Source organism: Penicillium diatomitis (assembly GCF_028827545.1).
Source record: "Penicillium diatomitis strain IBT 30728 chromosome Unknown utg000008l_segment0_segment0, whole genome shotgun sequence".
Classification (NCBI taxonomy): domain Eukaryota; kingdom Fungi; phylum Ascomycota; class Eurotiomycetes; order Eurotiales; family Aspergillaceae; genus Penicillium; species Penicillium diatomitis.
This window is the reverse complement of record NW_026623180.1, coordinates 1-22,814: the sequence shown is the minus strand read 5'-3', so window position 1 is coordinate 22,814 and position 22,814 is coordinate 1. Positions and strand designations below refer to the sequence as shown.

Sequence of the window (22,814 nt, the reverse complement as noted above, 5' to 3'; positions counted from 1 at the left end):
CATCGGCGGAACTTGACTGAGTATATGAGAACAGATGAAAACAACTGATACTAATGCACGGCCCGGCCACAGGATAATCCATCAATTGAGCACTCGATGCGTCCGTCCGCGTTGAGGTAAACCCAAATCAGGGGCATAAATATTTGTTACCTACTAGTATCATAGTAGTAACTAGTATGTGACTATATAGTCATACGCCGTCAGAAGAATTTCGACTTCAGAACACGAGGGCAACCCGACCATCCTCAATCCCAGCCGCAGGGAGTAAATAAATTGAAAACCCAAATGTGTATCGTCGTTGCCAGAGATTTGCAACTACCTAACACTACGACATGAGTGCTCCCTTTGCAATCGCTTTGAACAGCAGATTGATGCAGATGCAGATGTAAAGCTCAATTTCTGCCTCAGGCTGAAAAGAGCTATCATGCACTATCGGACCATCGGCGGGTGGGCTTGGCCTTCGGATGAAGCATGCAAGGTTGCTGGACCGTCATGAGCTTCTAGTCCACAGCAGGCTACAATTCCTTCAGTCTCACTCTTCTTGGCCTGCGTGAAGTTGATAAGAGGACACCGGCACGCTCAGAATTTATTTTCTCTGGTGGAAGTTTGAGGAGAATTCCATTATGGCGCCCGCGCCGCGCCGCGACCTGCTCGCGAAAGAGCATTTCGCACTCGTCTTTGGAGGCGTCAAGACTCAAAGCTACTACGACCCAGCTGCCAAGGGCCCAGGATCACATACGTGAGTGGAACAGAAGACAATCTCATGTTCTTTGCTAACCATTCTGCGCGCCGTAGAATTCGAACGCTAGCCTGGAATCCGACGGGCCAACTCATTGCGACCGGCTCGGCCGATCGCACGTTACGTATCTGGAACCCCGAGCGGCCGGCGATCAAGTACTCGACGGAGCTTCGCGGGCACACAGCTGGGATCGAAAAAGTGTTGTTCAATCCTGTCCGCGACGCAGAGCTTGCGAGTTGTTCAACGGATGGAACGGTCCGCTTTTGGGACGTGCGATCAAAGACGTGCGTGAGCCGACTCGATGTCGGCGGCGAGGCTTTTACCATGTCTTGGTCTGCTGATGGTAGTACGATGGTCGTTGGCAAAAAGGTGAATACAAGAATTGGTTCGCTCCTCCTCAAGCTACAATACCAACAACAGCACTGACCCGTGTTATCGTTCTATCTGTATAGGACGATACTTTGATCCCCATCTCAGTCCAGTCACCCTCCACACCTACCGTCTTGTCAAACAGCAGTGCCTTCAATGGCATGGCTCCTACCGGATCTTCAAAGTCCAACGCCTCCATATATCAAGCTCTCACACCCCATCCGCAGCCCATCCAAACAAACGCCACCACCTTCTCCAACCACGTTGCAACCCCATCCTCGCCTGACCTTCACCTCTTCGCGACCACGGGCGAGGGCACCGTCAAGATCATGTCTTACCCATCCTTTGACACTCTGCACACTCTCCACGCGCACACCTCTGCCTGCATGGCCATCTCACTCGCACCGACGGGCCGCTACCTTGCAGTAGGTGGCAGCGACGCTCTGATTTCGCTTTGGGACACGACGGATTGGATCTGTCGTCGAACACTATCCAGCGAGAATGGCGGGTCTATTCGTGGCGTGAGCTGGAGTTTCGATGGCCGCTTTATCTGCGGTGCGTGCGATGAGCCATACTGTGGTGGGAACGGCCTCGAGATTTTCCACGCCGAGACCGGAGAGAGCATCTACACTATTCCCACTGCCGGTGTACATGTGGGCGTGCCTGCTGTTGCATGGCACCCTTCAAGATACTGGCTGGCTTACTCGACAACACATGATGGACCGGGAAGTGGTTCGGGAGGGTTGAAAATTGTTGGCGCCGGTGGCGGTGCCTTGTAGAGTCGAAGGACGTGGTTGAATCAACATATTCACTTTACCGAAAGACTACTTTCTGATTCCAGAATCACTAGTTACCAGAGAGCTTCAACGGAGGACGTTGTGCGAACAAACATCAGCCTTATATTTTTACAACATAAGCAGTCGCGGAGAGGAATGTGAAATTGTAAATGCGCCACGAGTCGGATAATTCACGATCTCCCTCTCAAAGAGGACAAATAAGTATTACATGGACATCAGTATCACACTTGACTGCCAAGGATATCAAACCCCAAAGGAGAGGCGTATAGAAAAAGTGTTTCGTTATCGTAATGTCGTTGCGGAAGGGTGTCAGATCTTCCAGGTTGGCCCACTCGCGAGGTTTGGGAGGTTCGCTCGATGTCGTTCAAATAGTGCAGAACATCAAACTTGACGAGGACTTCTCGCCGCGACTTGTCGTCCAAAACCGGCCAGGAGTCAATTTGAGCTCGAGATTTGGGTCGCGCTGATGAAGGACGTCTGGCCTGCGACCTGGCTTAAATCGGACAAATGGACCGGTACTTTCTAGGCGTTCAACACGCGGTGTACTTTCTCTTGCATCCGCTCTTCGCAGACGCAAAGCTTGTATCTGTTCTGTTCGCAATGTCCCCGTTGGTCGAGCCCAACCTGAGCAGATGGAGACCTGCCAGTCGTCCCTTCGGGTCTTATGACTGTTGCCAGTTCTCCCAACCGTTGAGATTCTGTGCGACCATTGTTTGAGCCCATTCCGCGTCGACAAAAGTGTCCAAATTGACGACATCATAGTCAAGATTGCTAATGCCTTGACAAGTGTTGGTGATGTCCCATCGATTAGCTGTGTTATATATGTCAGGGAGGCCCGCTGCTCCCAGTGCGTCGATGGGACCGGCTGTATAGGCTTGTCCAGCAAGAGATGACATATCAATTGCTTGTGTCCCGTCTGCAGTGATAGGAGAAATTTGAGCAGATTCTGGCTTGTTCATCGTTATGGCGGAAGGTTGAGGTTGGTACAGCGACGAGGTGCTCGCGTGTCTTTTGCCAGGCGAAGGGTTTTCAGCTCCAGTGACAGCGTAGGATGTGTTAGACGACGAATTCAGGGTCGAAGGCGTAGGATGATCGGATGGAGGATTTCGGTCACTGTGACCAAAGTCTGGAGAGAAATCCATGTCGCCGTCCAGGGTCCCTTGGCCTGATCCATCTGAAAGACCATTCGGACTTCGGCCAGGGCGGGGATAAAACATCTGCGAGTCGCTGCAAAGTGAGCTTTTCTCAGCTGCGACGTTTGTCGTGTCTCTCTGTCTACTAGGTAGCGAGGTAGTCAGTCCTGGCGTGTATGAACAAGTCGATGTGGTTGTTTTCAAGCCATTCTCGGAGGAGACAGTGTAGGCGCTCTGGCTTCGCGAATTCATGACCGGATACGCAGGAGTAGCTTGGCCGTCCGCGCAATACGCGTTCTGTGATTGGGGTAAGTACAAGGAATCGACTCCTATTCAAGTCGCGGATAGACTGGAGATGCTCGCATCGAAAAATTCACAGAAGAGAACCAGGGGAGGACTGACCATGACTTTCGCGACTCGGCTGAGCCCAGACCCATTCTTGAAAGAATCCAAAGCGCGAATTCCGGTGCCTTCCAGGTCAACATCAAGTTGCACGAGGAAAGATTCCGTGAGGGGATTTTTTGATTTCATCGCATTCAGCGCTGAGACAACAAACTGCAGCGAGGAATAGACTGCAGAATCTTCAGGCCGTGACTTCAAGTATTGCACAAATACTCGCGCTGCGATATACAAAGAAAAAGACATAAAAGGATTCAACTGTTCTTGAGTCAGTCAACGTGTTTCACAAGTAGTTATCAGGAGTGACGCACGAGAACCAAATTCATATGGCAAACCATCTTCATAATACTTGATATCTGATTGGCTGCCACGAGGCATCTGCGTTTACTTTCGGTTATGATCTGGTTGGCCATTTTGTTCTTCTCGGCCTTGAAGATTGCAGCTTGATGAAGGCAAATGGTAGACGTATGAATACTCATGTTGCTGAAGATGACATTGACGTCTTCCAGGCCGTTCGGAATTCGAAGGTGTTCTGGCAGCGAGAGTGAGATGTGTAGGAGTATATTGTCAATGCTTCGATGCCGCTTCCAGAATTCGCCATTTAAGTCATGATCATTGTCTTGTGGTTGTGTTCGGTGGATGTGCACAAGGTTCCGCCCCATCAAGCTGGCCAGGACACAAACACAGGCGAACGGCGCCATCGTCGACACGCCGTCGCCGACTATAATGTCATCGAGACGATGGGTGTTTTGAGGCTGGCTTTTCATGAATGCCTCGTCCGAGGAGGGCAAATTGGTCATGATCTGGGCAAGGTTAGCATGCGCTATAAAGTGTACTGATATGACAGATGGCAGGAAAATCAATTACATCGTCCTCATCGATGACCATCGGCCATCCTGTGCCAACACTAGAATATCGATCGACACAGAAAGCCATCCAGAAGGTTCGGCGACGTTCCTCACGCTCGGTCCAGTCCTTTGGTGGTATTATAGACTGCTTCACATCAAGTCCGGTACCATCGAGGCGATTGAGGCCTAGCATGAGTGCCAATCGCGTTGCTTTGCCTACACTCAGCCATGCGCGGGGGAAATAGATCATTCGGAACTCGTATGAGCCTGCAAGAATCCACATTTGACAATGTGCCAAGCTTATGACATTCTCGCCAAAGCCTTTCATCTCGTCCATCTCCGCGTATTTACGGGCGCGTTGATAGAAATGATGATGCAGATTGAAGTATTTATCGGTGACTGATGCCGCATGGCACCACATCATATACCGCAGACAGATTGGAGGGCGCATGTGAGGAGCGAGATTGAGGCTCGCATAGTATCTGGGCCTGTGAATGAACGGCGCTATGTGCCAGATTTTGTCGAAAAATATGTTGTCCCTGAAGCACAACCTTTGTAAGCTAATGGCCTGCTGTGATGCGTGGTAACCACTCACAGTTCGTCTATCACGTCTTGTCTAGGAAGAGGCTCCTCCAATCCCAGACTGAGTAAGTCCCAGGATGATGGAGCGGGCGGATCCATCGCACTTGGAAACATGTGCTGAGTCGATTGAGACGGTCCAAAGCCAGACGCCAGTTGCGGAATTTGCATTGCAGGATCGGCCGCAAAGGCCGCAGCATCTGACAATCCAAGTATTGATTCTTCATTAACTGGCGCGCCGAATGATGTTTCACGGGGTTGAGGTGAAGGCTGTCGGGGTGCTGGCTCTGCATCCTGGCCTTTCAGAAGCGTTTCGACTTGAGCTATTTGCAAGACGACGGTCAGCACCTGAAGAAGCCATCTGAGGCGTGTTGCCCAACGAATCGAAGCAAGCCGGGTCAGTCTTACCGAGTCGGGCTTCTAGTTGCTTCACATATCCACGTTTTGGCCCGCTCTTCTTGCGCACTTCGTCATATGCGCATTCATGCCCAAGTCGCGAACATGTCCCGCAGCTTGGCCGTTTCCCATCACATCGAAGCTTTCTTCGACGACAGACAACGCAGGCGATCCGCTTCGGGCGAGGTACATAGTTGCTGTCTCCAACCCCAGTGCCATCGGTCAGAAGGCTATTATCGGCATTCGAGTGGTCTTGCAAAGAAGCTTCAGGGGTAGTGTTGAAGTCCTGTGCGCCCGGCGCAAACGCGGCGGTCGGCAAATTGGCCATGGCAGGCCAAGTTACCACGCTGGCGGGGAGTAGTAAGAGAAGTCAATTTGCCGACCGACGATATGTATGGTGTCAGTCGAGGGCGTGACTTGATAGCGCGAGGACTATTGCAAAGAAACAGCAAGATGCCAAGGGAACGGCAGGTCAAATTCGAGAACGTCAGGCGGATCTATTCGCACAGCAGAAGTGGACTTCGTTATCGGAGACTGATAGTCTGTGGTGGGTGGGGATTAGTGAAGATAAATGGACCAGGACGGGATGACGGGCACAGCGTCTCATGGACCAGCCGGTTGAGTCGTGATTCCACGACCTGTCAAAGTCTCGACCGCCAAAGTTTCATGTGTCATAGTAAGCTCACAAAACGTCTTTGTTCTGAATGGATCGACCGCTTTCTACTCGAGGGCGTCTCAACAGGCCCTCTGTGCCAGACTGCGCATGCGGTCCAGGGAACAGAGGGAACAAAGTCGGGGCGATGCACCAATTACTGCAGTGCGTAGGTATGTACTGGGCACTGGGCAGTGGACACTGGACAGTTGGAACTTGGGAAGTGGATGGGGTTACGCACACGAGGCTGCCTACTATGCCTTATTGCCTAACTATTGCCTAGTCCTACCAGGGCTTGGCGGTCAATCCCCCACGTGAAAGTCGAGAATCTGAAAGGACTTGCTGGCAGGACCAGACTCGTACGACTGCAGGTCATACTTACTTTCAATGGTCTCTGAGTTGTGTCTGACTCCTTGGATTCGTACTTTTGCGAATCGCTGGACCTGCCGGCGCAAGAACTCGCTTTCCGTCTTGTAGCTGATGCTGGTAGACAACGAAGTGGCCCAATTCACGGCAAGATGGTGTAAGATCGCAACGCTCCGTTTCTTTGCCTAGATTGAATCGAATTCGAGGAGTTGACGTTCTTATTGAAAGACGGGCATTATGCCGTATGATATACAATATGTTCCCCGCAAGATTTCAGTGATACTAGATACACAGGGGGAGCCGGAGATTGCTTTCCCATAGGGCCATAGGGCGCATTGCAAGGTCAAGAATACATGGTGGAAGTGGGAGTAAGTAGTAGAGGAAGGAATAATATCGTACAGCTGTCGCGAGCGGGGTCGAACACGGGTAATAGCAGGTGACGCATCGCAGCAGTCCTTCAGTTTTGTTTTCAGGATCGCAATAAGACCGGTCTAATTGTAACCACGGCGGCGCTTGCCTTGGTTGCGAGGTCTAGGGTGCACAACGGCCTTGTTAATCTTCCACTTTGGCCGGGTCTTGTAGCCGGACTTGGTCTGTATAATGACAGAAAAAAACCGAATTAGTCTTATTCACGATTCGAAGTTGGATGCCAAAAGTGCATTGGGATGAACATACCGGAATACCCCAAGGACTCTTCGGGTCAACGTTACCCTTGGACTTGCCACGACCACCACCGTGAGGGTGGTCCATAGCGTTCATGGCGAGGCCACGAACGGTGGGACGAATGTTCAGCCAGCGGGATCGACCGGCCTTACCCAATTGAGTGTAGTGGTAGTTGGGATTGCTAGCAACGCCGATAGTGGCACAGCAATCCTTGTGAATCAGTCGAATCTCGCCGCTTGATAAGCGAACAGTGATGTGTTGCGCCAGACGCTCCTGTTTTTGCTTTTCCTGCAACGAAAATGGCTTCTTTCCTTCATCCTCGGTCTGCTCAGACTCGATGTCCTGTTGGCGGGAGTCGCTTCCCTTGGCAACTACAGTGGCATGTGTGCCGGCGCCTCGGCACAGCTGGCCACCCTTCCCAGGGCGGAGGCCAACGTTGAAGATGAACGTGCCCACGGGGATCATGTGAAGAGGCAGGCAGTTTCCACGCCATGCGGTGCGCGCAGCTAGGACACCAGGATCAACCGTTCCGCCCATGCTCTGCCACAAGTCGTCGGGGATACCGGACATGTAGCTCTGCACGACGTCGCCAGCTCGCATGCCGTCGGCGGCGAGGATATAACTGAGCTTGGTGGTCTCTTTGCTTCTCAGGAGGGCAATATGTGCGGTCCGACCTGGGTCATACTCAATCCGCTCCACAAGGTGCGGACCCGGGTCGGCTCGCATAAAGTCGACCATCCGTATCCGACGCTTGTGACCACCTCCATGATGGCGGACTGTGACACGGCCGCTGTTGTTACGGCCACCCTTGGCGTGACCACGTTTGGGAAAAGTCAAACGGTGAATCGGACGCCCTTTCCAGAGGTGGTCATTAACTGGCCGGCGCAAGTGTCGGATACCGGGAGTACGGGGGGTGTATGTGCGAAGCTTGATTCCGGAATCATCACGGGTAGGGGGGAGCGAACGAGGCGCTGAAGTCGGACGATGGTGTCGAGACGGAAGCCGAAGTTGAAAATTGAGCCTCATTCACAACTGATGCAAATGGACGCGTAGAGATAGTCGGCATTGAACGCAAACACCTGAATGGCAACTGAATACCCCGGAGGGCCATTCGGGGTTGGAGCATGGTGAATTTGAACACTGTAGCACAAGTCGAGCATGCACAGCGAACCTTAGAAGGGTAGTTGTCTGATCGGCAATGCGATCGAATTTCCAGTCGTCAAACGATTGCCGGAGACAGTGTCCGGAATACCACTGTCAGCTCCTCGCGCCTCGGACTGGACGGAGGTCGTAGTCGTTGACAAAAAGTTCTAGGTGCGAGATCATGTGACCATGGGCATCAGCGCCACAAGTATGGGGCTTATGTGGCGCAGGTGGTACTTTTCTGCCACTGCACGTCCGCCACATCGTATTCAATTGTGAGTTTGTGACCCACGATCCTTACATACTGTACGATACCCGTCCCGCGTGTCTTCAGATCACGTGATAGTCTCTGTTGTCGGGGCAACGCTCATGTTGACGCCGCCTCGCGTTTCCCGTTTCGTCCTGAAGCTCGTGTATCGGCCGTTACCGTCACTACCAATCTCAATACTCAATACCGTCCCCTACCAACCACCCCTCCCCTTCATTGTTCGATCGCCAATTTCCTTCTCTCCCTTTGAACTCCATCTTCGACTTCATCTAGTCGGGTCGCTTCTCTCGCCAAACTTTTTCCCTCTGTTTGATCGCTCCTTTCGATACCTTGCAAAGGTGTCCGTTCTGTTTGTTATCACGTAAAGAAGATTGCTGGAGAGACCCGTCGCGACTCTTTGTGTGGGGCGTCGCCCAAGTTTGACCGGTTTTCCACGCTAGCCCATAGGGCCAAACATCGCTTCCCTCCCGACTTCTTCCTCCTCTCTCATCATCGACGTCGTCATTCCATTTCAAGATACCTTTTCACTTTTCCCACCGACTCTTTTTCTAGGTCGCCCTCTTGCTTCCACGTCAATTCTCAGCTGGGCCCCTAATATTATTCAACTTCCTGAGCATTTCTTACGCGTTTCGTTCAATTTCCTCCCACAGAAACTCTCGCGCAAGCCCTCCTGATATCCAGTCCACGTCGTATGTCTACTGTCTCGCGACTTGTTCTTTTCCCACACGCCTGAGCAATATCGATTGCTTGCTCAAGGGCTTGGTTCACTCGGAGTAATTACGATTCCACGCGTGGTACGTGTTTCGCTGTCTGGGTGCTGTGGTATTTGAGTTCCCCACTATGGTAATGTCGACCGGAATGCTAACCTGAGGCCGAGCTCCTGCCAGGCCAACCTCGCCCTTTTCTTTTCAACAAACAACATCCACAGTTCCTTCCTTTCCCTTTCGAGGTTACCAGGATGGTTGTGGTAAGCAGTTCTCACCCTTGACCAGCAAACACTCAATTGATTCACTTGAGCCATCGACGACATCAACACGCCACCTTTGACGCGTCGAAAGCATCAGGAACGCGAAAAACTAATCAGCTCATAGGCCCGAAGCCTGCGCTCACGCGGCGTGATGAACGAGAACGATGAGAATGGGCCTGTGACGCGTATGACACGGGCCAAGGCTGCACTCAGCACCGAGGGAGCTGCTGATGCGGTCAAGAAGCCTCTTCAGACTAAGCGGGCCACAGCTACCAGTGGTACCCAGCGTCCTCGCGCTGCTCTAGGAGATGTCAGCAACGTCAATAAGGCTGAAGCAGCGGAAATTAAGGGCGCCAAGAAGGCCGTCACCAGCAAAGCGGGTCTAACTTCCAAGGCAACCGTTCAGCCTGGAGGCATTCAGAAGCCCAGCCGAGCCAATTCTTCTCGAACTACTACTGCCTTGAAACCCCGCGAACCCAATCAGAAGCTCCCCAACAAGCGTCCTAAAGTCGACGACACCAAGGCCGAGGAACAACCCCGCAAGAAGATTGGGGTCGTGAAGGAGGAGAAGGTCATTGTGAAGGATGGGCCAGAGCTGAAGGAGGATGATGCGGTGGAGGTCAAGGCTGTGCTGAAGGATGGCGGACTCGGTGAAGATGTTGTTGATCTCGACACCGAAGACCTTGACGACCCCTTGATGGCCGCGGAGTACGTTGTGGAAATCTTCGACTACCTGCGTGATCTCGAGCAGACCACTCTCCCGAATCCTCAGTACATCGAGCATCAGCCCGATTTGGAGTGGAAGATGCGTGGTATCCTGGTCGACTGGCTGATTGAGGTTCACACTCGCTTCCGCCTGCTGCCGGAAACCTTGTTCCTGGCGGTCAACATCATCGATCGTTTCCTGTCCGTCGAGGTAGTGGCACTGGACCGCCTGCAGTTGGTAGGTGTCACTGCTATGTTCATCGCTTCCAAGTACGAGGAAGTTCTCTCGCCCCATGTTGCCAACTTCAGCCATGTTGCCGATGAAACCTTCACCGACAAGGAGATTCTGGATGCCGAGCGTCACGTTCTGGCTACCCTCGAATACAACATGAGCTTCCCCAATCCCATGAACTTCCTGCGTCGCATCTCCAAGGCGGATAACTACGACATTCAGACTCGTACTCTAGGCAAGTACCTGATGGAGATTAGTCTCCTTGATCATCGCTTCATGAGCTATCCTCAGAGCCACATTGCGGCTGCAGCCATGTACCTTGCACGTTTGATTTTGGAGCGTGGTCCCTGGGATGCTACCTTGGCCCACTATGCCGGCTATGATGAGAAAGAGATTGATCCAGTCTTCCGCCTAATGATCGACTATCTCCATCGCCCTGTGTCCCACGAAGCCTTCTTCAAGAAGTACGCCAGCAAGAAGTTCTTGAAAGGTACGCGATCTGACTACTGAGATGTCTTCGACCTTCCCTGAAACACAACTGACCATTCCTTAGCTTCCATTCTCACTCGTCAGTGGGCCAAGAAATACCACAAGCTGTACATTGATAGCTCCGACTCGGAGCCCTACACTTTCATCAAGGACGGCGAACAGTAGTGATGCCCTTTATGCGGTTATGCTAGCCCTTTTATGCCGCTGTCGTTGTCCCTCTTGACGATCCTGAGGCCTTGAGACAACGCGACTGGGGAATTATTGATTCCTTCATATTTTGGCATTTCATTGTGCTGGTATCGACTACGTTTTGCATATTGTTAACGATGACTTGATTCATTTGTGCGCTTCGGCATTTGTTATTTGTGATGGCTGGCGTTTGGCGCTCAACGATGTGGTATTGTCTCGGCTTCGGCTCGCTTGGTTATCGTTCTTCTTCTCTCCTTCTGTCTCGTCTGCATCGGGGTGTCTTGTCTCGCCATTTTCTACCTTTTGACTATCCACCCTTCCTCGCGTGCGTGCGGCCGGCGTCGGATCTGTAGTCAACTTCTATTCACAGCTTTTGGGGCTCTCATTATTTCCGTGACCATGTCGCAACCGGAGGGCACACCGGTGCTTGTGGTTTCACTTTGACGTACCCCCTTCCCCCCTTCCCTTTTTTTTTCTTGCGGTCCTCGCCCCTTGTTATCTCTTTTCTTCCGTCTCTGGCGTTTTTGACCGAGCGCAACGATTTCTAGTTCTCTCGATCCATGGCCTCGCAAAACGATTGTGACTGCTTTCTACGAGTGCCCTCACAACTCACTGGAAGCCTTGCAGCGGACAGAATGGGGAAGGACTTTTCAAGCCAGGTCAATTGTATCGAGTCTTTGTTAGAATCTCTCGTTCAGTCTTTAGTGTCTGGCGTACTTCGTGGAACTCAAATACAATCCTTCTGTTCAATTTTGTCATCATCTGTGGTTTGGAGGAGTGTATTGCACTGTACACCCTGACGTTTCCACTTTCGAGGCTAAAACGCCGATTGAATATTCATTATGTGATATTATTTGTCATGATCTTGCTTCATTGTAAAAGAAGGCACTGGCATTGCCGTACATGAGCTGATTCAAGTTGATGTGGATGGGCCTGCAGATGCTCCAACCCTCCTTTGGCCAGCTGAGACTCGGTCAGTTCCAAGGAACTACGCTCATTCACTCGTGGCAAAATCATAGGACCAGCCTCTGCATAAGCTCGCCTCGTGGTACTACAGTACAAGCACTGTCTGACTTCAAAATATTCAAAGTCGAAGATCTACATCATCAATAGAGCTTTTTCTCAGTGACATAAGTATATGTGTGCGTGTGTACTGGTCGGCGGAGTGTATATTCGCTATTGTTCCATTGTTCGACCGCGGTGCCGAGGTGCCGCTACCTACTGCCCGGCTGCTAAGTTAATGACCACACAGAGGTTATAGTTGTACCGCCCGTTGGTGGTTACTGCGGGTACGGAGCCATGTGCGGATTTAAATCTCACCAACATCGAAGCAGACCCCACGGGGCACTCTGCTCCCGCCGAGGATCCCTTTGCCGCTAGGCTATATATTAGAGTACACCCCGAGTACAGACTCGGTGATTCCTGAGTGACCCGCTGAAATCCCTTTGGTAGTTTGAAAGTATCAGTCCCCGTTCCGAGTCGTTCCGAGCGGCGTGCCAAATCAAATCGTGGAAGAGATCTGCACCTAACAATCTGTCAACATATAAATATGGCCTCTCCGGATTCATGCTCATCGTGTCCGTTCTGCAAAATCGCGGCCGCCAGTCCACCAGCTGCCTTTGGAGGTGATGCGCATTCGCAGCCGTTCGATCCGTCTGTGCAGGGATCGGCACACTTGATTTTGTCAACCGATCATGTACTTGCTTTTCTGGATATCATGCCCTTGACAAACGGTCATGTTCTGGTCGCGCCAAGGCAGCACTATGAGAAACTTGGAGATATGGGCGTTGCGGCCGGCCAAGAGGTGAGTCGTTAAAGTGGCATTGTTTGACTCTACGGCTCGGTGAAATACGGCTAAAGTACGCTTAGATGGGCAAATGGCTTCCTATTATTTCTCGCGTCGTGACTAAGGTTATCTTTGGTGATGATCCCGATAGACATTGGAATGTGGTACAGAATAATGGTAGGCGCTTCCATGAGACCGACGACATGGCTCTTGTATTCGATTTGATCTCTCTCAGAAGGATTGCATTAAGTCGAGCGGCTGTTGTCTAATTGAAGTGGCATGGTTTGCCACCTGGTGTTGTGACCCGTAACAAGAATTGCTGGACTATGAGGCTTGATTTGAAGTCGTGCTGACTGCGATTTCCAGGCGAGCGGGCGGCTCAGCAGGTACCACATGTGCACTTCCACATCATTCCTCGGCCCTCCGATTTCGCTCACAAGCCAAGCTTTGCCATGTTTGGGCGCGGCCAGCGACATGAGCTTGACGACGAGGAGGGTGCTGAGTTGGCGCGAGCCATGAGAGTTGAACTGGAGCTTGAAGTTGAGCGAATCAAAAGAGATGAGGGCATAGACCTCAGCCAGAAGCCGGGGAAAGGGAAATTGTGACCTCAGCACAGCTCTAGACTACATGTATCGGGCGATATACTTTGCTGAGGTCACGAATGAAGACTTCATTCTTTCCCATAGCATTGATGTTGCGGTGTCAGGGTCCCATCCACTTTCGATTTTGGACTGGCATGTCGCAAGCTTCAGCTTGACTCATTTGGTTTCCGGCTGGTCAGTTCCCAAGGCTCTTCGATTGTTATACTATGATGAACGACATTAATACATTCCTGTGACCACGTGTCATGGTGCGGTGGACATACCTTAACTCTGAATGCGTTAAGATCATCAGCAGAGACTCCCTCTCCATCTGTTTTATTTCTTCCGAGCGTAGTGTCTGACACCTCTCCTTCTGGTAGACGGCGGTAGGTCATCAAACGGCGAGACCCTACAAATAATCGTGAGCCTCATGCGCCATGTAAAACTTCACCTCTGGACTGAATTGACTCACAATTGTGGAATGGCTGCACGCATACACTGATGACCTCTAATTTCGGGTGCATCGGTACGGGAAAACTCTTCGACTCATCACTGGCTGTAGGCATCCACATGGCAAGGCGTCCGTTGGGGACCAGCCTCCGGACGGCGAACTCGAGGACATCTTTCTGCAATGCTTCAAACCCATACGGTTTCTTTGGGGGAATGTAACCCTTTCGGCTGCACAAGATAATTAGTGACTGGGAACGCTAAGCAGCGGTGACATCACATGAGACGTACTAGTAATTCAGCTCACCGTCAATGATCACTGGCTCAATCACCTTCCCATCACGGGTTCCCAAAACCCGCAGACCTTCACGAACACCATATGGAGGATCGCAGACGATTCCATCGAGCAACTGGGTATCTCTCCAGGGCGTGTTTGTGATGTCTGACGTAAAGGCGTCGATGAACTGGCTCACGATATTATACTGCTTGAAGTTCTGTAGCATCGCCATCCCATCTTTGCGCTCGTGGTCCTTTCCGCGAAATGCACGAGGGTCAATATCAGACCCCAAGGTCAAAGCACCAAAGTGTGACGCTGCGACCAAAAAGCTCCCAGCGCCCACGAATGGGTCAAAGAAGATCTTCCCCGGTGCCGCAAGAGCCAAGTTGGCTGTGACCAAGGACAGCTCTGCGTCCATGGAGGTAGTGCTGATATACTTGCGTTTCTTCAAAGTGTGGGTCAAAATCACATCGCGCTGACTCTTTGCAAGCCACCGGCCAAAGTAGATCATTCGTGGCTCGGATGAGAGCTCAGTGCCGATGCTATGCTGCTCAACATCGGTCACATACTCTTCAATGACGTGGAACTGCTCGTCTGGACCCTTCAGTCGCACTGTGCCTTCCAGACCGAGGTAGCCGAATGATTCGAAGATCTCAGTCTTCTTGGCCGTGCTTCGCTTGCCCGAGAAGCAATCAACGGCCAATGCGTACGAGACCTGGCGATACTTCTCCCATAAATGCCGTGACCGCTGCTGAACATCGGCATGCAAGTCATCGTATGTCCGACCTTGGCCCCACAGCTCCAGAACATCTTTGGCAAGGATACAGCGTGCCACGAGCGCACGTGCTGCTGCTTCGTCTTTCAGCCTTACTACACAAAAGGGTGTCTAGACATTTTTGTCAGCCTAGCACTCAATTGAGAGCTTGTATTGAGGCGATATGGGAACGAGGCGAGCAGCGTCCGACATGAATAAGAGTCCTCAGGAAACGGAGATGACTACAGCACACGCTGCATCTCAGGAGCTTCCATCCATGCCTTGGGAGTGTCTACTTACATACTCATGATAGGCAATGATCTCCAAATCTATACCCAGTAAAGTGGCCACTGCTTCAAGTTCGGGCTGTCGAAAGGTCTCATGGCATTGCGCCAGCCTCACAAGGTATTCCATGGCGGAGAGTGGCGGGCGGAGAATTTTCTTCAAACTGCAATGTTTTCTGCCCCTAAATATGTGTCACACGGCAAGGAATCGGGGCTTATAAGTTTGAGTGAGCCTTGCGATTTTCGAGTAATCGCGAGGGTCAACGTGGGGCTCTCTATCTTCCACTGAGTATTGACGAGGCTCTGTCGGGGTGATTTTTTCTTTCCATCAGTTACTCACCTTTTTTTACTGCGTTTTGCAGGTTCCCGCCAGGCGTTCGATCCGCCCAACCGCTTTCCAAGCCTTTCAAGGTACAAGTGTGAGCTCACCAGCCCGCTACATAATAGCAAGTCATCCAGACTTGGTTTAAATGTGGTTTTCTCTGCTCATTCAGGTGATGTGTCTGATTCCTCAACAAACACACGTCTGATTTCGGCTTCTACCTCTGCCTTTAAAGAGGCGGACATAAATGACTGCGTGAAGAAATAGTAGTTTTGTTGCATTGAGATACCGGGGCGACTACGTACCTTGATTTTAGACGATACATGCCCTTCTGATTCTTCGACGTCAGACTTGACTACGAAGTCCAGTCTAGTCACTTTACTAGCTGTTAGAGAACTGAAAGGATGTAGCGCAGGATGCTGCGTTACATGCCTTACATGACATAGCGAGTCATACAAGGTGAATCAGACATGCCTTCATGCATCGACTTGAACAGACGGATGTGCCAGCGACACAATCCTGGACATAGCATTCGTAAAACCAACAGGTGCTCATTCCCGCCAACCAGTTCCCTCCAAATTGAACATCAAAACATCTATTGACGCCAGTTTCGTAAACAAAACAAGGTCGAACATCCCAGAAATAAACGCCAAGACTATGCACTAACAAGCTTAAAGACGTGTCGTGACTCGTGATCCTCAAGAGGAGTAATTTCTACCTTCTCGTCGGGGGGTATCATATGGTGCTGCAGATCCCAACCAGCTCGTCGACAGAGCTCGGAAACAACCACGTCACAGTCACCGAGAAGATCAATATCGAACTGAGTATGTGACACGGGCTAGCCAGACATTAGGGAAACCAATCATTTCCAGAATGGTAGAAGGGATTGACTCACAGTGCGAGAGATGTAGATTTGTGGGACATGTCGTGGCAGGATGCCTGGAACCTCTGCGACGGGAGCAACCTTGAGGGAGGTGCCGATAACAACGACAAGATCGACGAGATCACAATCGTGGTGCAGCAAACGCTGACCAAACTCGTCGGGAAGACCCTCACCAAAGAAGGTAATATCAGGCTGGATCGCGGGAAAGTTTAGTGCTGGGCGAACAAAGAAGCGATCGACAGGTTGGACCGTTTACCTTCATGACTCCCGGTTCAGGAATGTCGTAGTCATCCTCCTCTGAACTGTCTTCAAGTCCCTTCCGATCCTTGTGATCTCCCGTTGAGCTTCGTTTCCTCTTCAATCCTTGTGGCTTCAGTGCTTCTTGAGCAAGTGTGTCGCGGCAAGCGGTGCATTGCGGAATTCTCCCCTCCCTAATGTCATCGAAGATGGCTTCTCCAGGAACCTTAAAGCCACACTTGACGCAGGAAGCGGTAGCAAAGGACCCGTGGCACTGGAGCATCTTCTCAGGAAGGATCCCGGCATTGGCCTCAATGTTGTCAATATTTTGGGTGTAATTGGTCAATAGCTTCCCTTTGTCCTGCAGGAGCTTGATAAATGCATGAGTGGGAGAGAATTTCTTCTCCGTTGGAAGAATATCTTTGGCGATGGAGAAAAAAATGCTTGGATCCTCTTGGAAAACATTGATGTCAAACACCTCTTGGGGGTCGCTCAAACCCAGATGCTCCAACTTTGAGTAGAGACCTGTATCTTTAGAGCGAAAATCAGGAATACCAAGACTTGTTGAAATCTGCAGCAAACAGGAAAGATCCAATTTAGTTGAGGACGCAAGTATGGCAGAGAGGAAGGGATCTTACACCTGCTCCCGTCAGGACGATGATATTCTTGGACTTTTGCAATAGCCGCAGCGCATCCTCAATTGTGTTGTACTGAGGAAGCTTGGGACGGCGAGCAAATTCGCGAGACAAAGCGATTGCTAACAGCGGATGGTAGGAGTCGTCTGGTGCGCCCTCGAGGAATACAGGCGGCATGATCCTGAATGCGGTGCATAGCTTTCTGGCCGTGACGGTGCCACGGACAATAGTCTCTTCCACAAAAGCGGCTTTACCGATTTTGTGAAGACGTTGCCTGAAAGCGACGGCCTCTTCAAGGGTGCAAGCGCCGGGAACTACACATGTGCAATCATGTCAGCGATTGGCCTGCCAGATTGGGTGTCAGATGAAGATCGCGGGGAAGACACGGATATCAGGTTCACGCCACAATTAGGATCATAGGATTCCATACCAAGGCCATCGCGAAGCTGCTCGTCCCTGAGGAACTGGATCGTGTCGCCTTCTTGAGACAACGCCTCCCAGTCTTCAGAATCGTCGCTGTCCGCGTCCATATCAGAGGAGACGCCTTCCAACGCGACCGGATCCGCTTCGACCTGCTCCACGACATTCACGGCCTCCACAGCCTCCACTTCCACCACGCGTGACTTCGCCGGGATCTTCTCACTCGATATCGATCCCAGATTCATTCTAAAGAGAGGCCTTGCTGGATCTCAATGATTTCGCGTGATGAAAACGTGAATCAGACCTCGGAGTATGCACTCCTCGGAGGAGGATAATCCGGGACCGAGGCAGTCGTAGTGGCAAGTCGACGGTTAAAGTTGGTTGGTGGAACAAAGAAAGTCTAGGAAAAGATTTTTTTTTCTTGGGACAGGCGATCGCGTTTGATGGTATCAACAAAGAAAGGTACAGACAGAAAGGGCAGAAATTGAGACGAGGCTCGGGGTTAAAGAAAAAAGATGTACATGCATAAAGGTCATATCGAATTTTGTTTGCTACTACGAGTCGGCCATTTCGTGGTCTTCGTCATCATCGGAGTCTGCCTCAATCTCCTCGTCCCAATCCTCACCTTCACCCTCCATCTCGGCTTCACTCTCGTCGTCCTCGCCAATCTCGTCTGTCATGCCTTGAATGAGCTCAAGAGCATGGGCCTGCAGCGGCTCGTCCTCGTACTGTAATTTTTCGTAGAGCTTCAGACTTTGCTTGAGCCACTCTCGACTCGCGATCAAAGATGCATGTCGTGGTGATTCTGAAGCCTCGTCTTCGACAATGTCTTTCGGTGCTTGTCGTTTCTCGGCCAGGAGATACAAACACCAACCGCCCAGATACCAGGCTTCCACACTTTGGTCATCCTCGAGAATTAGACGCTCAAGAACTTCAAGAGCTTCGAACTCCAACGTCACCTCCATCAGAAGACGTGCGAGACTAATGCGCACTGCAAAGTCGGGTACTTTTGGGTCCTCGGGAGCCAAATCCTTCCACAAGCTGATGCTCTTCTTGAGGGCTTCCTGGGCCTCCTCGATGTTTGTTTGAGATATCCGGATGGAAGCAAACGTCTGGAGAACCTCAGGCGCGTTGGGTGTCACAGTCAGCGCCTCTGTAATGAGCGCTTCACACCGAGCTTCGGCGTCTTCTTCCCATCTGTGGTCGCATGGTTAGCACATATCTGCCACATCCTGGCGTTACTGGGGGTCAGCACTTACGAAAGATCGGTCATGTAGATCTCTGCCACCGCACAGAGAGCATTAGACAGCTTTGCTTTCTTCTCTTCAGCAAACAAAACCTCTTCCGGGCTCGTCTTGCCCTCGAGAGTCTCGAGGGTGCGGCGGAGAGACGAGACACCCTTTTCAAACCACTGAACACTGTCCGTTCCACCCTGCTCGCTCAATTGAGCGAGCCACATGAACTTCTCGGCACCACCACCATCAGACTCTGGTATTGACCCGGTGGGGTCCAGCTCAACAGCATTGAGGAAATAATCCCTAGCAGTTTCGATTTCGCCCAACTCAACGTTGATCTCGCCGAGAAGATTGATCGCTTGGAGTCGAACAGACGGGTTCTCGGCGCCTAGAGTCAATGCCTGCTGTGCGATCAATAGCGCCTCATCGGCTCGGCCAGTCTGGAGGAGGATAGTGGCCTGGTCGAGGAGCTTGGAGGGATCTTCGGCCATTTTGTGTTTAGAAACCGAGCCACCAGGGCCGAGAACGGGCTTTGTGCGGGACTTGGATGACCTTTTCTTCTGCGGTCTGGGCTTTCCCATGGCAGAGCTTCAATGAGTCGAGAAACTGAATAAACAAGCTTTGTAGGCAGTACTCAATCAGAAAGTCGTGTTGCGAACTTGAATGACTGGCAAAAAAAAGTAAAGCTTCGGCCTAAAGATTGGAGCTGTTTGACGGGTTTGCATGCGGGACCGAAAGATTAGCATTTCGCATCGCATCGAATGCGACTGACCCAGAGCTCTATGCAGGAACGAAGCTCATTTGGCCATAACCCCTTGAGCGCAGACTTTGTGAAGGCTCTAATCTGCTCTTTGATCAACCTGAATATACCTTTGATCTAAATCATCGTCTCCACGACCCAGGCCACAACATATTCAATTACCCCTCCAATCCGCGGGCGGATCAGCTACAAGATGGGCCGCGAAGATCAAACTGAGGAGCGTGAAGTCCTCGATTCGATTTTCCCCGATGAGATCACAGGTACATATGCTCTGCTCATCACCGTATCTCTCATTGACCCGGCGAGCGCTTTATGTTGACAGTGGAATACGTTACTAGATATTTCCGAAACCTCCTACAGGATCTCGATAACGCTTGATCCACCCGAGAATGGCCCGGGGGCAGAAGACCAACCGGTGATCTTCTTGGAGGTCTCCTACCCTGAGGACTACCCAGATGTCGCCCCAGACCTCAAAATCACACCTGTGCCGAATGCGCCGAAGCATCCGCTTCTCGAACTCCCAGAAGACGAAGACGTTTTGACGACTGCGCTCAACAATGCGGTTGAAGAGAATATGGGAATGGCAATGGTCTTCGCCCTCGTCAGCGCCTTGAAGGAAGCTGCAGAACAGTTAATGATTGAGCGGGTCCAGGCTGTTGAGGATGAGAAAGCCGTGGCAGCTCAAAAGGTAGAAGAGGAAGAGAACAAGAAGTTCAGAGGTACCCCAGTGAACCGGGAGACTTTCCAAAAATGGCTCTCAGGCTTCAAGAAGGAACAGGAGGAAGAAGAGCAACGGCAGCGCGAGGAGAAAGAACTGGAAGATAAAAAAAGAAGGTTGCCAAGGAAGAGAAGAAACTCACTGGACGGCAGCTGTGGGAGCGAGGCCTTGCCGGAAAAGCAGACTTTGACGACGAGGATGAGGATTACATGCCCCCTATCGAGAAGCTCAAGGTTGCTGCATGATGCGACATTGGAGCTACCGCGAAGCGCTCGTCCTACTTGCCTACGATCGATTCAACCTACGCGTGCACGATTATTTTGTAGATGAAATGTGCCAACCTTATTGATACAATGGATACAATAACACATCAGCGATGATAAAATGAAATTGGAAGAATCGACTGGCTGCGACTGGATATCAGCATATTGTGGGTATCACATTTTCGAGTCTTAGCTTGGCACCAAGGTAAGCAGTTGGAAGAGTGCCGTATCACGTTGACGCCGACCTCCCTGTCTTTGACCTGGAGGAAAGTCGATGTTAAGACCGAGTGATCAATCACGACAATCCAAGTCCGGGCTTTCTTTCCCGACCAAAGCTCTCTCTTCGAGCACAATCTTCCACATCTTTTCCGAGAGCTCGCGATTCTGCTTGTCTGATTTTCGGATCTTTTCGTAGACATCGTCTAGAGCCCGTTTGACGCCCTCAGCCCAGCTTGGTCGCTGTGCTGTTTCAGTGAGCTTGTCCCATTGATCCTCATCTTTCGCGAATAGGAGTTCCACAGCAAGCCTGTCCCGGGTCACGATGCGATTCCAGCGCCTCTCTAGCTTGCTTCGTATAACGCCACTGAGATTCTTGGGCTGTGGCTTCTTAATGCGCAAGAAAGGAACTCCACGGGCATTGACGAGGACCGGTATTCTTCTTTGTCCGCTGACCGTGGGGCGTGGTCGTTCAAGTATTCCCGGGCTATCCGGGTGCTTGCGCGACGTCGCTTCCTCAAATCGCCGGGTTGCCTCCTTTCGTATTTGCTTCGGCGACACTGGGTCCGAGGGGTGCAGCTCCCTGATTTCTCTTTGATAGGCGGCCTGTTGCTCCTTCAACATCTTCGCCCGGGCGACGATTGAGTTGAATTTCTCAGCCTCATGTTGACCTCCCTTGCGCGCGCGGTCGAGTAAATCTAGCGCCTGGAGAGAGGGCGTTGAATCAGCATCATGGAACCAAGGTCGTGCCACTATATATGGATTGGACCCACCTCATAGCCTGCCTTTAAAGCATTTGCGATCTGTGATGGGCTTTGTAGCTTCTTGTATTTCCGAAACCGTTGTCTGAGAAGTGTCTTGCCCTCACTCTGTTGTAACGCAGCTGGAACGCTGCTCGACGGGGAGCATTGTCGGAGAAGGGCCCGATAAAGTGCCAGACCTGACGATTCCGCAGAAATTAGCGCAAGCCCTAAGTTGAGACGAGGGGCAATTCGTACAAGCAAATCGATGGACCCCAGAGTGATTTGGTACGAGGACTTTATGCATCCCTGAACGATATTAAGAACATGAAGAAGGCATTGAGAGCGCAATGCCGAGGGAGACTCACGTGACCGTTGCCTGGGCTCTTCTTTGTCTTCTAACTTTATCAGACCCGAGAAGACGATGTCAATTTTTTGAACCTATGAACAATGAAGCTCGCGTTGGATTAGAGATCTTCATTTGATACATCTGGTCTCGATATGTGTAGTCGTACGGTAAATCCCTTGTGAAGTCTACAAAGGCACTCTTGATGGATGTAATTCGCCTGGATGCGGAAATGACTCGAACTTGAATGTTCCACATGACCGAACGCGCTGGTCACGATCTCTAAGAAAACATTTACTCGGCGATTTCAGTAACAGCTACAGTTGGGAAGTCGATTCGAGAATGAGAAACTACGCCATGCTGCCATGCATTGACTGTAAACGCTTCGAATGACAAGTCATGAATATGAATGAAGAAGTGAACTGTAGAAGACACCTTCAGAGACTCAACGTCACGAGAGACCTCTCACAGCCTTGTATATTGAGAGAAGTGCAATGGGTTCGCTCAGAAAGTCGAGCCCTCCGGGGGCTGAGGAAGTTTCTTGTGCTGGGGAAGAGCCATGTACCTGGAAAGAGGTTCAGCAACACGGTCTCAGGCCGCAATAACGTATTCCTGCACACTTACCTCCGCAGCTCGATCAATACTGTTTCCATGTTGTAGTTTCGCTTCCATTGGGCAAGACATGGGAGTTTAGTTGGATCCACCTATGGCAGTGTAAGTACGGTGACCTAACAAGGCTCACGGTCATGGGCTTTCACCTTTCCTGATTGCTGATCAACGCAGGGAATATTGACGCGGGAAACGAATTGTATAGTGGGAGGGTTGTCGGGGTAGTCTGGGCCGCAGTGAATGTTGACACTGTAGATTCGGTTTTCGTGGACACTCTTGAGATGATAGTTAGCCATGCAAGAGCCATACGACGCATGCGTCATCGGGTATCAAGATTGACAAACATGCGGGGGTCCCAGTATGGTTC

At 51.2% G+C, this 22,814-nt stretch overlaps 11 protein-coding genes across 11 annotated transcripts; 4 read left to right on the top strand and 7 right to left on the bottom strand.

The window, feature by feature from the left end:
- Nucleotides 1-623: 623 nt before the first annotated feature.
- N7539_006103 (uncharacterized protein) lies at nucleotides 624-1,887 on the top strand (the record flags this gene model as incomplete). The annotated part of the gene is made up of 3 exons (XM_056935705.1): nucleotides 624-739; nucleotides 796-1,108; nucleotides 1,192-1,887. 3 exons carry the CDS (start codon nucleotides 624-626, stop codon nucleotides 1,885-1,887), a joined length of 1,125 nt encoding a protein of 374 aa, XP_056788629.1.
- Nucleotides 1,888-2,567: 680 nt separating this feature from the next.
- On the bottom strand, nucleotides 2,568-5,588 carry N7539_006102 (putative C6 transcription factor Prf; the record flags this gene model as incomplete). Its single annotated transcript, XM_056935704.1, has 6 exons — nucleotides 2,568-3,335; nucleotides 3,441-3,695; nucleotides 3,749-4,240; nucleotides 4,305-4,824; nucleotides 4,881-5,187; nucleotides 5,273-5,588. The coding sequence occupies 6 exons, from the start codon at nucleotides 5,586-5,588 to the stop codon at nucleotides 2,568-2,570; spliced, it is 2,658 nt and encodes an 885-aa protein (XP_056788628.1).
- Nucleotides 5,589-6,769: 1,181 nt separating this feature from the next.
- N7539_006101 (mitochondrial 54S ribosomal protein uL2m) lies at nucleotides 6,770-7,967 on the bottom strand (the record flags this gene model as incomplete). Its single annotated transcript, XM_056935703.1, has 2 exons — nucleotides 6,770-6,871; nucleotides 6,954-7,967. 2 exons carry the CDS (start codon nucleotides 7,965-7,967, stop codon nucleotides 6,770-6,772), a joined length of 1,116 nt encoding a protein of 371 aa, XP_056788627.1.
- A 1,343-nt stretch (nucleotides 7,968-9,310) lies between these two features.
- On the top strand, nucleotides 9,311-10,910 carry N7539_006100 (B-type cyclin nimE; the record flags this gene model as incomplete). The annotated part of the gene is made up of 3 exons (XM_056935702.1): nucleotides 9,311-9,319; nucleotides 9,444-10,746; nucleotides 10,810-10,910. The coding sequence occupies 3 exons, from the start codon at nucleotides 9,311-9,313 to the stop codon at nucleotides 10,908-10,910; spliced, it is 1,413 nt and encodes a 470-aa protein (XP_056788626.1).
- A 1,573-nt stretch (nucleotides 10,911-12,483) lies between these two features.
- N7539_006099 (HIT family protein) lies at nucleotides 12,484-13,325 on the top strand (the record flags this gene model as incomplete). Its single annotated transcript, XM_056935701.1, has 3 exons — nucleotides 12,484-12,738; nucleotides 12,804-12,897; nucleotides 13,087-13,325. 3 exons carry the CDS (start codon nucleotides 12,484-12,486, stop codon nucleotides 13,323-13,325), a joined length of 588 nt encoding a protein of 195 aa, XP_056788625.1.
- Nucleotides 13,326-13,478: 153 nt separating this feature from the next.
- On the bottom strand, nucleotides 13,479-15,193 carry N7539_006098 (tRNA (guanine-N2-)-methyltransferase; the record flags this gene model as incomplete). The annotated part of the gene is made up of 5 exons (XM_056935700.1): nucleotides 13,479-13,526; nucleotides 13,586-13,710; nucleotides 13,774-13,979; nucleotides 14,040-14,911; nucleotides 15,080-15,193. The coding sequence occupies 5 exons, from the start codon at nucleotides 15,191-15,193 to the stop codon at nucleotides 13,479-13,481; spliced, it is 1,365 nt and encodes a 454-aa protein (XP_056788624.1).
- An 847-nt stretch (nucleotides 15,194-16,040) lies between these two features.
- On the bottom strand, nucleotides 16,041-17,805 carry N7539_006097 (putative histone deacetylase SIR2; the record flags this gene model as incomplete). The annotated part of the gene is made up of 5 exons (XM_056935699.1): nucleotides 16,041-16,223; nucleotides 16,281-16,460; nucleotides 16,525-17,076; nucleotides 17,144-17,454; nucleotides 17,571-17,805. 5 exons carry the CDS (start codon nucleotides 17,803-17,805, stop codon nucleotides 16,041-16,043), a joined length of 1,461 nt encoding a protein of 486 aa, XP_056788623.1.
- A 309-nt stretch (nucleotides 17,806-18,114) lies between these two features.
- Nucleotides 18,115-19,376, bottom strand: N7539_006096 (ACL4 family protein; the record flags this gene model as incomplete). Its single annotated transcript, XM_056935698.1, has 2 exons — nucleotides 18,115-18,757; nucleotides 18,820-19,376. The coding sequence occupies 2 exons, from the start codon at nucleotides 19,374-19,376 to the stop codon at nucleotides 18,115-18,117; spliced, it is 1,200 nt and encodes a 399-aa protein (XP_056788622.1).
- Nucleotides 19,377-19,748: 372 nt separating this feature from the next.
- On the top strand, nucleotides 19,749-20,518 carry N7539_006095 (RWD domain-containing protein; the record flags this gene model as incomplete). The annotated part of the gene is made up of 3 exons (XM_056935697.1): nucleotides 19,749-19,815; nucleotides 19,894-20,282; nucleotides 20,387-20,518. The coding sequence occupies 3 exons, from the start codon at nucleotides 19,749-19,751 to the stop codon at nucleotides 20,516-20,518; spliced, it is 588 nt and encodes a 195-aa protein (XP_056788621.1).
- Nucleotides 20,519-20,827: 309 nt separating this feature from the next.
- On the bottom strand, nucleotides 20,828-21,799 carry N7539_006094 (LYR motif-containing protein; the record flags this gene model as incomplete). The annotated part of the gene is made up of 3 exons (XM_056935696.1): nucleotides 20,828-21,457; nucleotides 21,526-21,692; nucleotides 21,751-21,799. The coding sequence occupies 3 exons, from the start codon at nucleotides 21,797-21,799 to the stop codon at nucleotides 20,828-20,830; spliced, it is 846 nt and encodes a 281-aa protein (XP_056788620.1).
- Nucleotides 21,800-22,342: 543 nt separating this feature from the next.
- Nucleotides 22,343-22,722, bottom strand: N7539_006093 (E2 ubiquitin-conjugating protein MMS2; the record flags this gene model as incomplete). Its single annotated transcript, XM_056935695.1, has 3 exons — nucleotides 22,343-22,403; nucleotides 22,463-22,481; nucleotides 22,581-22,722. Coding segments are annotated over 3 exons (222 nt in total), but the record flags the coding sequence as incomplete, so codon positions are not given.
- Between the last annotated feature and the right edge of the window lie 92 nt (nucleotides 22,723-22,814).